Source organism: Paramisgurnus dabryanus, chromosome 5 (assembly GCF_030506205.2).
Source record: "Paramisgurnus dabryanus chromosome 5, PD_genome_1.1, whole genome shotgun sequence".
Classification (NCBI taxonomy): domain Eukaryota; kingdom Metazoa; phylum Chordata; class Actinopteri; order Cypriniformes; family Cobitidae; genus Paramisgurnus; species Paramisgurnus dabryanus.
The window spans coordinates 38081953-38095112 of NC_133341.1; the positions used below are offsets into that span (position 1 = coordinate 38081953).

At 39.2% G+C, this 13160-nt stretch overlaps 1 protein-coding gene across 1 annotated transcript in view; it reads left to right on the plus strand.

Annotated features, from left to right (window-relative positions):
- The window catches only part of brinp1 (bone morphogenetic protein/retinoic acid inducible neural-specific 1), a 115717-nt gene that overhangs the window by 54718 nt on the left and 47839 nt on the right, over positions 1 to 13160 (plus strand). Inside the window, exon 3 of the mRNA XM_065283991.1 lies at positions 10578 to 10768. Coding sequence (XP_065140063.1) covers positions 10578 to 10768 — 191 coding nt within the window. The remainder of the gene's footprint in view (positions 1 to 10577; positions 10769 to 13160) is intronic.

Consider the following 13160-nt stretch of genomic DNA (forward strand, 5'->3'; position numbering starts at 1 on the left):
CTACGATCTTTAAGACCCTGGGGAATCCCTGGGAGGAGTGACGTAAGAGGAAACTTGCGCATTAATTAAATATCTTGAAAATAAACAACAGATAACTAAATCATCTTCTGATTTATTGTATGTTATTTCAGCAATAATCTATATAATCTGTGCAAATCGATCAATAATCGATTTGCACAGATTAACTAGTACTTATTACACGGCTCTCTGGAATGCTTGATTCTGATTGGTCAGTTGAGACATTTGCAGGTTCGTTCTTTTCAAATAATAACCGCTCCAAAATAATAACGCATAGCCGGACTACTTGCACGAGTAAAATCGCTCCGCGCCAATAAAGATCAATAAAGATTACTGTCTGTTTGGCGCCATCTTGTGACAAACACTCGACAACCACGACAAGACACAGACAGCTTACTGAGACTGAACTTGACAAAATAGAGCATTACAGCTACGAAGCCAACACACAAAAAAATACAGAATGGGCATTAAAACTTCTCAAAGACAAAAAATGGAGACAGACAAGTATGAAGCAGAGGATCTTAATAAGGTATTACGATCATTTTATGCATCTGTGCAAAGTTTCGCGGAAGGATAAAAATGTTAATTTAAAACAAATATGCCAATAAAATGTTTCAAATTCATATTCATGTCCAGTTTTTTTTCTTATGTTACAAGTAGCCGTGTAATAAGCGGGATAATGTAGAGGCAGCCGGTAGTTATTGGGAAATAAGCCCCTTCAGTGTGATACAAGACCCTCCGCTTCGCGTCGGGTCCTGATCACACTGTCGGGGCTTATTTCCCAATAACTACCGGCTGCCTCTACATTATCCCTTACTTCACCTCCCACGTGACATCATCAACTATGTTGTTAAACCAACAAGGTTCAAACAACGAATGTGCGACAAAGTTACAATGCTTTCAGGAAACAGTCATAAAAAGATATTTAGTTTCTCTAACTATGCATCGTACTATGGTAGTTCAGCAGTGAGTTACGTTGTTGTTCGGGAAATGCACCCATGATTGGCTTTGTTACAAACACTCCTCAAAAAATCTTTCTTTGTGTTCATCAGAACAAAGAAATGTATTGTAACAACATAAGAATAAATGACAACATAATTTTCATTTTTGGGTGAATTATCCTGCTTTTTAGAAATAATTGGGTTCCATATAGCCTATTTGCGAATGCTTTTAATCAAGATGTTAATATAAATGTAGTCGGTTTAACACACTTTTTGAACAATATTCAACTAATGAGTTGTCACTGCAAAATCACAAGCGTGTTTGTTCAGTAGAAACGGCATCAACAGAAATAAATGATATCCCAGGAAGCTGATAACAGACATTTATTTCAGAGAGCTAAAGAAATCTCTCTCTTTTTGTCCTTTATGGACTGAAACATGCTGCTGTCTGGAGAAGTGATTCAGAAAAGCTATTCCACACGCTGGATTATCTGAACATCGCTCCTTTAATGTCATCCGGGGTTTTTTTAGAGAGAAATGAATTTCCCTGTGAAAATGCTTTGTGATTCAGGCGGTGTGTATACGCGTGTTTGTGCTCTTTATCAGTGGCAGATCGTGATTAGATGTCTGCAGGATCTTCCTCCACGACTCCAGGCGTCTCATCCTTTGTGATCCGTGGAAAGGTCAAGTGTTTCTTTTTCTGAGCTAACCTACGGGAGCTATCAAAGTTTCTGAGTCCTCCACATCTTTTACACGAGTAATGCAGTTCAGAGCTAATGACAGATCCACGCTAAACTTTTTTTCACAGCAGTAACACAACAACACATTATGCATGACTGGACTTAACACTTACAATGCATTGATCAAACATTTGCATTTTCTACTAATCCTGGAATCAGTCCCAGGTGAGATACGAGATATGAGTTTTGTCTTTGATGTCGCTGTAGCAGACGGGTCTCGCTGTAAACGTTTAGGACAGATTCCTCTGTTGACTTCAGAAGAACACACGGGGGAATTGACTCAACACGCAGTGTGATTTCTGCTGAGATATTTACACAACAGCAAGCAAACAAACATGCCTTTTTCTTTTTCATCTTCGTAAATGTAGATAGACATAGACCTGTTTGCAAAAGGGTTTTAAAGCAGATAGCAATGCATGCAAACTATTGAAGCTTATAAATATAACATTCAATCACAGTTTTTATAATTGGTTACTGGCTTCTGCGTATATGAATTCTATATGAATTATAGCGCCACCTAGCAGTCAATGTAGCTCATGCATGTTGCCATAGAAACCGCAACTCATGGTTGGGTTAACAATAACCCAGCATGCCCCTATTTGGGTGGGAGCAAAAATGCGCTGTTTTCGTGTCTGTACCTTTAAATGCAAATGAGCTTCAACTCCTCACTCCCTTACAGACATACACAGACGCTTTCAGTTCAAATAGATCAGATTTCTGTGAATAAAGTCTGAGACAGTAATATCTTTAGCCGCATTATTGCTACAATTCGCTAACAAACACTTTAGAAAAGTCAGTGGCTGTGGGGCGGGGCTTTATCAGTGTGACATCACATTAACAAGAGAATCAAAACAGCATGTATAATGAGACTGCTTTGGTTTAATGGTAAAGGGTGGATTTCTTTTATTGTAGGGTGGTTGTGTTCACACACTGCTGACACACATTTATGTCCAAACACCTTGTAAAAGTGGATTTTGCTAAGTACAGTAAGTATGCTTTAATGTAACTACTATTTGTTATAAAGTTGCAGTGCAGGTAACTACGGCTGTAATCTCATAAATCACGAGTGGATTATATGCACAGGAACTGTAGGTTATGATCCACACACATGGAGATGGAGTTGTCACAGTACAGTGTGCATGTGAAATCTTTATGTTTGCTGTATTAGGTGAGTAAATAGTCAAAGTAATATCTCTGTACACATATGTGTGTGTGTGTGTGTCTTTCTAATGTTTTTATTTTTTGTGGTATGATAATCACGTGTTGAGTGTGAAGAGACTCTGGTAGTGCGATCTGTTTATTATCACATGTCCTTGTGAAACCACTGAATCATATTATAACTTCCATCTGACATCTTCTGTTAATCTGAGAATATGACTCTGGCACACATATGTCTCGGGCATATGGCTCGCTGGTGATGATGAGTAAAGAAAAGAGGACATGTTTTCAGAATAAACTCTGTTCAGAAAGGCTTGTGTTGTCCTCTATGATATAATGTGTTAATGTTTTTTATTTTACTTTTACAAGAAAGTCAAAGTCGATTGTGGAAAACATTTTCTTGTTGGCCATCATGTGTGTGGCGCGGCATGTCAAAATATGTGTTCGGCACTTCATGTGACCGGTGTGCATCACGCGTCATGTAAAAATATCTGTTTGGCATGTCATGTGAACCTAAGTGCATTAGGTGTCATGTCAAAATATGTGTTTGCCACGTCATGTGAACCTGTGTGCATCATGCGTCATGTCAAAATATGTATTCTGTGCGTCATGTGAACCTGTATGGATCACGCATCATGTCAAAATATGTGTTCAGCACATCATGTGAACCTAAGTGCATCATGCGTCATGTCAAAATATGTATTCTGTGCGTCATGTGATCCTGTATGGATCACGCATCATGTCAAAATATGTGTTCAGCACGTCATGTGAACCTAAGTGCATCATGCGTCATGTCAAAATATGTGTTCGGCACATCATCTGAACCTGTATGCATCATGCGTCAATTCAAAATTTGTATTCTGTGCGTCATGTGAACCTGTATGGATCACGCATCATGTCAAAATATGTGTTCAGCATGTCATGTGAACCTAAGTGCATTATGCGTCATGTCAAAATATGTGTTTGGCACGTCATGTGAACCTGTGTGCATCACGCCTCATGTCAAAATATGTATTCTGTGCGTCATGTGAACCTGTATGGATCACGCATCATGTCAAAATATGTGTTCAGCACGTCATGTGAACCTAAGTGCATCATGCGTCATGTCAAAATATGTGTTTGGCACATCATCTAAACTTGTATGCATCATGCATCATGTCAAAATTTGTAATCTGTGCGTCATGTGAACCTAAGTGCATTATGCGTCATGTCAAAATATGTGTTCGGCACGTCATCTGAACCTGTGTGCATCACACGTCATGTCAAAATACATGCTTGCTGAAGACATTTCGAAGGGGATTATAATAAAAGAGACGCTTGTGTTTGCCAGATAATAGTTTAGTGTTAAGTTAGTGTCTTGCAAAGATTTTGTGAACACGAGCATCTCTTTTATCATAACTCTTTCGGCATGTGTGCAGCAGGCACGTGTTTTACCATGACGCTCACATATGTTCACATGGTGCACCCAACATATATTTTGGCATGGCAAGCCACACACATCCAAACACATATTTTAAATTTGAATTGCCCCTCTGAAGAGAATTCACCGGTCACCACTGGTCAATAATGTCAAAACTAGTTGAGGCTTTGAGACCAGTTGACCTTCAAATGGATTAAGTTATGGTTTTATATTAGTTATGGTTTTATGTAAACACATTTTTGTGAGGCACATCATCTTGTGTTCATATAGGTGTCTTAAAAAAACGATCCACTCATTCAAAGTCTCATACATGAGGGTGATGGATGACCTCAATGTTTCTCCACCAGTGATTTCTGAATGCAGCCACTGGATGAATTTACCATCTACGTCTATGTGAATTTGGTTTGAGGCCTGAGATGTGAACGTTGTGAGAGAGAGAGAGGGTTTTGACCCTGTCGGTCTCAGCAGTAGAGCTGTACGGCGGGAGATTGAGCAGCGCTGATCGGCTCCAGGAGAATTGAAGTTAAGTAATAGGTCAATTTAAGAGGCCGCCGAGCCGTTCACAAAGATATCACTGGATCACAATCGTGATTTGAGGAGTGGACAAGAATGATGCAGAGCTTTTTTCCCACATGTATACTGTACACCCTCATATCACTGATGGTGTTGAATCTGAAGTGAAAGAGAGGAAAGATAACAGAATAGTTTTATATTGCCAGTCAACAGAGCCAATAAATATAAAGTGCTTCTGGATGTCCAACGTTTATTTCCCATAAAATATAACACGATATTTAGTGTCTGATAACAGTGCATGATTTTTGGCACAGATCAACGCACAGTGTGTTTGCTGCTACGACCTGCGTACCGGTTATTTGTTTACCACTAGCGAATGCTAATGACATTGCGCTAATGTTTGTCACAGCCGTCACAGCCTACAGTTCAATAGGTGTCATCATCGTCTACATGCTTGTTGTACCCAAGTTTTAACGCTGCTTGTTGTAATCCTGCAGTGTATCCTGAGCTTAAAACCAGCTAAACAGTGACCAAAACCCCTCTAAAACCATCATGCTAAACCAGCTAGAACTGTCGTTTTCAGTAGGGACCAATGTATAAATGAAAAGTGCATTTATGATTAATAATCCCATCATGAAGTCTAGCTCATTAACTGAAGGCTGTTTTTTTAATAAGCACATTAATATAGATTGTGCGGTCACAGATGTGCAGCTCGACACCTCTCATCCAATCAGAATTTCAGATCTGGAGCTGTTTTTTGGTCGTCACAGGTGTGGACATCATCTGTATTCCAGTCTCTCGCTCTCTTCTCCTCCACATTCTTCAATTCTGACTCCGTATCCTCTTCTTTCATTTCCTCATCTCATTTTGGTCTCGTCTGCTCCGAGATGGGAGCATGTGTGTGCTTTTCCTCCTCCTGAGTGATTTCATGTGGAGTTTTAATATGCCTCATTATCTGCCCTACTTTACCTTGAGATTTGTTGATGCACAAGTAGACACAATGCAATTTGCATATATTTGTTCCCGTTCCTTGAAGAGCAGTAATTATGGGCTCTTGGAGTGATTTCCAAAGGCACAGCGCTTCAAGATTCGACTTTTGTGCAGGCGAGGAGGGGAGGAGCCCCGAAACCATCGGCTGTATAACTGAATTATCATGGTGTTTTCCGGAGGTCTACTTATGCTCTTATTCCCAAGACAAACCAGCTGATGATGTGTTTGAATCAAAGGATGTCAATCCGGTATTGTTCTGGCACCCGCGGCCCAGCGAGGGTCCGCTTCACGTAGGTAGACTTAATTGTACGACTTTGCCCGGAGCTCCCGGCTGCCTGGTGATATTTTTTATTAAAAAGTCGAGCCCAATGCCCCCGAAACCACCAGCATTTGTAGAGCACAGCTGCTTTTGGTGGAATTTTTCAGGAGATGAGGAATAACTGTAGACCTAAAATTTCCATAGATTCCCAATGGCAGCATACCAGCCTCTTTTATTACTACTCTCATCAACTCTCAGGAGTCATTTTAATGCTTCACAAAAATGTATGTTTTATAATAAGCAATGCATATCCATATAAATATTCTGATCTGATTTGTTTTCACAGCGAGATCTCTATGATCTACTGTAGTATGGACAGATTATAATGGTGAAAATGTCATAGGGTTTATGCTTCACTTGTGTCCATGTTAAACAGGTGATGTGTCACTTACAGAGTAAAAATAACCTGAAATACATGAAAACAATACACAAATGAATAAGTGTAACATCTGAAGATACTGTAAACTCCGAATGAAGGTAACATTCAAATTTTATGTGGAACTAAATTGTTTGTAAAAGCATCTTACAAAATGTAGAGATCATTAAAGTTCAGTAAAATGCTGGGTTATTTTCAACAAAAATAACTGGGTTATTTCACAAAATTCAAATGTTTATTGTTTGTTTTAAAGCAGAGGGTCTGTTCTTTCATTTGATATATTTGTATGTTTATATATTTTTAGAAAAAAAAAAATGTCCGGAAGGCATTTTGTGAAACTTTTGTGAAAATCACAAAAAATGCTGGTGGGCAACTTTTTTTAAAAAATGGCTGGCAGGGAATGAGTTAAGCGAGTATCTGGCAAACGCGAGCGTCTCTTTTATCATAAACCCTTTAGACTAGTCTGCCGCAGGCTCATATTTTGACATCACGCGTGATGCATATTAGTTTACGTGACGCGCCAAACACATATTTTTTAAATGACGAGCCACACACATGACGGGCTTAATGTTGTGAGGAGCTTCGCATCGTGCACCCTCAAAAAAAGTCACCGGCATCCACTGGTTTCAACCCAACGAGGGGTTAAAAATAACCCAGCATTTTTAAGAGTGCATATTTTTTAAAGGTAGCCACGAGTTATTCCCTGGTTTGTGCTTAGGTTAACTAAACCACAAACAATAAATACCAATTAATATGTGATGTGTCCATGAGGGAACATTAGCAGATAAGGCCATGTATCTGTGTTCATTGACTTTATGTACACATGTAGGAAAGGCAGATCAATATACTTACAAGTTCAGGTTATTAAGCAGTTTGGTGATCTTAGTTAAGTCAGAGGTTTCTGGTCTTCTGTTTAGAAATGAATCGTCCAGTACAATATAATTCACCTTCGTCAAACTGATTTTAATGTAGCTGTCACAGGTGAATCTATGGGAAATAAAACAACAATCCATTCATATATGATATACTATAAAGCATGAGTTTGTAATGAAATGAGATATTTGTTGCACAGCGCTGCTTACAGTGATGATTGCTTGCGTTTAATGGCAGCTGCTTTTCTTTGGCTCAATTGGTAAAGCATTGTGTTAGCAGGATAAAGGTTATGGGTTCATTTCCTAGAGAATACTCAAACTGATTAAAAGTATACCGTTAAATGTACTGCAAGTCATTAAGGATAAACTAATCTACCAACTGTGAAAGTATAATTTAATGTTAATGGCATGAGCATGTTAAAGTTTTCCAGATGGACTATGAGGTAATCTTGAGATTGTTCTGCAAACAGAAGTCGACAGCAGATTTTCTGATGAGCTGTGATGTTTATTAAATAAAGCCAATACTTGTTTCTCTCTGCATGACAGACCTCAATTTTTAAAAGTAGACACTGTACAATATAAAGAGAGCATCATTGGGTTTCCTCCGGATGTCAAGCTACCAGAGAAACAACCCAGAGGATTCTGAAAACAGTGACTTCTCATATTGATGGAGTCATTATTACTGATGGACTCACTATATTTAAACATTTACAGCAGCAGATTATATTTACTGTATAATCAGAGGCGTCATGCCCATTCAAACTGAGGGGGCATCTGCCCCCTTGGTTTTTTTGAGCCAATTTGCATCAAACCTCAAAATCAAATAAGCCTCCATTAATCTGTTATTTGACTTTTAATCTGTTTAATATGCACAATATTATACATTCTGTGCTGCATCCTTGTCACTTTTCGGAGATTTTCGCCGTTTTGATAGTGTTTTCATCATGTTACATTACTTTTATTCTGGCAGCAGCTGGCGCTGCAGTCAGAGCGCAGTCGCAGACGTCATCAGCGTCTGGGCGCGCTCACGAGCTCTCTGCTGTTGCTGGCTTGCTGCTGCATTTGGCTATCTGAGGAATTAAAACGTGTTAGAAACGCTCACAACATTTCCAAACCCCAGTACGGTAATGTGCAGTTAACCTTCTCTGTGTAGAACATGTCTGGTTTTAAATGTGACCGTCTCAACGTTATATTAGTAGAGATTCATCTTCTTGGCACAATGCCAAAGTTCGCCAAAGTTCACGCGGGCGCGGAATCTCACATGCTCACATGAGGTAAAATTTAATGCAAAAATCCGTTCCTCTAATAATTTTATCAAAACATATTTTTTAAAATCATTATTGAACATTAAAATCAATCACGTGGCTATTTTGTTATTTTCGTTGTTTATATACTTTATGGATTTAAAATTACATTAATTTTATATGATAATGTAGTTGTTGTGCAAAATGCATTAATGACACAATTAAACAAGCCATTAAGACTTAAATAAAACATGCCATTTCAGATGTAAATATGATGCAAATGTGTCATTATTCCGATTGAATAGTATTTGATATTAAAGTTAGTCATCACTCTTATTTTGGTGCTTTTTGGCATGAAAGCAGGGGTTTTCAGATTGTTAGAAATGTAAGTGCCATGGAAAAGACTGAAAGCTCTATAATATTTCGTTTGATGTCTGTGTATGCACAAATTTCTGTGAGCTGTTGACACTGTGCCCCCTTAAAAAAAATTGGTGCATGACGCCCCTGTGTATAATGATCCATCACTTCTGTATCTGTCACAGAGTATGAGGTGTTATGATGTTAATGTCCATCTATGAGAGATCTCCCTGCAGAACTGTGACAGTTTTCCCTTCGGGTCATCCACTCCATTCTTCACACAGCTGCTGAATGCACAAATTCCCTCTTCAGGACTCCATTCAGAACTCAGTGAAATCTGATGATGTACCGTCAACACTTCCTTCATTCATTTGGAAGTTACTTTTTTAGCAAAATCATGCATTTTGTGTCTCATTGCCAAAGCTTTGCCATTTTCACTTCGTTGCAGAGTTGTAATGTGTGTGTTTCATTGCCAAATGAGATGATACAGTAAGTGAGACCCAAAATCTGTCCAATAGCAGATCATCATCTGATGCTCATGGAGCTTCATTATGAGAATCCTGATATGCCTGCGAGGTTTCAGGAGTGACAAACGCATTTAAACGCAGGAATAAATTCCCTAAATGACCGTTCCCTGTGTGAACGAAGCAAGACTCAAGATAATTGGCATATAGCAATATTTTACCTTCTCATGTGTTTAGCATTGGCTGTTTTGACCAAAGTAATATTACAACGTTTTTCTGCGATTGTAATAAACAACCGTCTACAGAGGCATTATGTGTGTTGTTGATGTTTGTGAGGTTGGCACTCATAAAGCGATTATGTTTTTGGAGTTTATCAAGTCAGACAGTGCGGATTACAGTATTTTGATCTTATTTTTTATTGTAAAGCATTCAGATTTATTTTTTATATTTATTTATTATGGGCTTGTTCTTGCTTTCGTGCAAGATCTGGCAACACGAGTAAGTAAACGCTTGTAGCTTTTTCTCCCTATGATTTTACTGCACCGCGCATGCAGAAGAGAGACGTGTTATTGCATGATTGACAGTTCTTGTGGTTTCATGATTGCTGATTTGTCAGAAGTGCCTGACTGGGTTTTATTTTTTAAGATTACAGCTTTTAAAGAACAGCTGTGATTGTGATCTATAATGTAGATGTGTTATCAATGTTATGTCTGATAATGATTTTGAACAAAAGTACTTAAATAGCTGACTGTTGCTATGGTTACCTCCTCATATCAATATGATGTCTCTTAAGCATCTTATTTGCTGGTAAATGAAATTATCCTTAATATTTATAAAAAAAAACATGGTTACTACAGTAAAACAATGGTTTACCACAAAATACAAATCATGATTATCAAAAACCATAGTTAAACCAGGGTTACAGAATGGTTTTGCTAATAGTAATCGAATCACCAATAACAAACATGGTTAATTTCCATGCTGGGATGCCACACAGCTAATTTATAATCTATGATTTGTGGTAGTGATATGTTTAAAAACTATGAAAATGATGCATATGCTTCAAAAAACAAAAAGGATTTTGTACTATAAAGAGCCCCTACGCATTGTGTAAATTATATTTGAGTTGATGTGATCCTCACAGTGTCTTGCTTCTGTCCTGTAGGGAATTTGCCCGCTGGAAGGTGAGGAATACAGCCATCGAGAGGCGGGATCTGATCCGGAATCCTTTGCCTCTGATGCCGGAGTTCCAGCGCAGCATCAGGATGTTGGGTCGTCGGCCGTCCACGCAGCAGTTTATCGACACCATCATCAAAAAGTACGGCACGCACATTCTGATCTCGGCCACGCTAGGAGGTGAGTGCCAGCTTATGTGATAACTATAAAGTGATTTATTTTTCGTGTATGGATGGGTTCTTGTACTGGTTTTCCTTTTATATCAGCTAATGACAAACACAGAACCAACATTATTCATTGTGTTTTAATATAAAATCACACATTGAGAATAATTCAAAATGTATTGTATTATAAAACTGCATATGTCTACTGTAATGGTCTTGGGGATGAGGTCATGCCATACAATCTGGTCATGTTGGCATTCGTTTATTCTGACAGCTTTTAACAAATTATTCATTTGATCCAAAATACTGTAGATTTTAATTGGCTAAACAATCTGTTTGTAAAGGATAATAACTCATTGTGATGATATGGCTTGGTGTATGTTGTATTTTTTATCTCTGTGACCCTATGAGAACAGACCTGCTGTTTATTTCCCAAGTGTTTCATTGAATGTAAGATCTCTTAATGGGATCTGTCTGTAAAACCAATTCATCCTCATATTGTGCATGTTTATGCTGAAGTGAATAAAGCCTGACGCCCTTGTTGTCCTTTACCGGGTCAGTTTCCTATCATTTCCCATCTGTCAGCTTTGATTAGCTGTCAGTGGCGTTCATGTAGAGCTGTGCATTCAGGGATTGTAATATTATATCATATCTGGCTTTAGTGGTTAAACCTGATGCTAATTATGGCATACAGATATCTGATAGGAAGAAGAAATATGATGCTGACATGTAGGAAGACAGTAAAGCCAAACACAGAGCCCCTCATGCCAGCAGTTATTCTTTAAAAATGTTATGCTTCACTTCCTTTCTGTCATTCTCACAGACAGACAGACAAACAGAAACAGAGACAGACAGACAGACAGACAGACACAGACAGACCAACAGACAAAAAGAGACAGGCAGTCATAGACAGACAGACGAACAGAGACAGACTGATAGACTGAGACAGACAGAGACAGAACGACAGATAGGAGACAGACAGACAGACTGACTCACCGACTAACAGACATACATACTGACATACCGATATAAAGACCATCAGACTGACAAATAGATTGACTGACAGACCGATCGACAGACAGACAGACCAACAGACAAAAAGAGACATACAGACAGTGACAGATAGTGAAAGACCAACAGACAGACTGACCGGCCGACTGACAAACAGACAGAAAGACAGACAGACCGACCAACCACCTGACAGACCGATTGACAGACCGACCAACCGACAAACAGACAGACAGACAAACAGACAGACCGACCAACCAACCTACAGATAGACCAAGACCAACCGACTGACAAACAAACAGACCGCCTGACAGACAGACAGACCGACGAACCAACCTAGAGACAGACCAAACGAGTGACAGACTGACAAACAAACAGATTCACTGAGAGACAGACCGAACGAACAACCGAATGACAGGCCGACAAACAGACAGACCGACTGAAAAACAGACAGACAGACAGACCAACCAACCTACAGACAGACCAACTTACTGACAGACTGACAAAGAAACAGACCGCCAGACAGACAGACAGACAGACCAACCAACCTATAGACAGACCAACCGACTGACAGACTGACAAACAAACAGACCGCCTGACAGACAGACCGAACGAACAACCGAATGACAGGCCAACAAACAGACAGAACAACTGGCCGACTGAAAAACAGACAGAGAGACAGACAGAATGACCAACAGACTGACAAACAGACAGAATGACTAACCAACTGACAAAAAGACAGACAGAGAAACTGACTGACTGACTGACTGACTGACTGACTGACTGACTGACTGACTGACAGACAGACAGACATACAGACTGGCTGAACCAACCAACTGACAGATCCGACAAACAGACAGACCGACCGACTGACTGACAAATAGAGACAAACAGACAGACCGACTGACAGACTGACTGACTGACCGACTGACAGACTGACAAACAAACAGGCCATCTGACAGACAGACAGACCAACCGACCGGAGTGGGAAAAGGAGTGCAGGAAGATTTTTTTCATTGAACAGAAACGTGTAAAAGTGGATTTTGCATTATAGTTGCCCTTTAGTGGTTTTTATGTAATTCTTGCTTCATTGTGCGGTGTGGGTCAGTGGCCGCAGTGTTGGCGGTTATGATCATTTTACCATTTATTGGTCATTATTTATTACAAACCAAAGGAAAATGAGCTGGTGACTAGAATTTCATTACATTTCAAAATGAAAAAACACCGGCCCTCTGTCACCTGCATGATACGACTATAAAACTGAATAAAAAATCAATAGAAGCAATATGGCTGTTCCAGGCGAGAGTAGCACAATAAATCACATACAGAGAGAGAGAGAACGCAGTGAAAGTTAATGTATGTGAATGTGTCTGATTATATCTGAATGAGTCTGATAACAG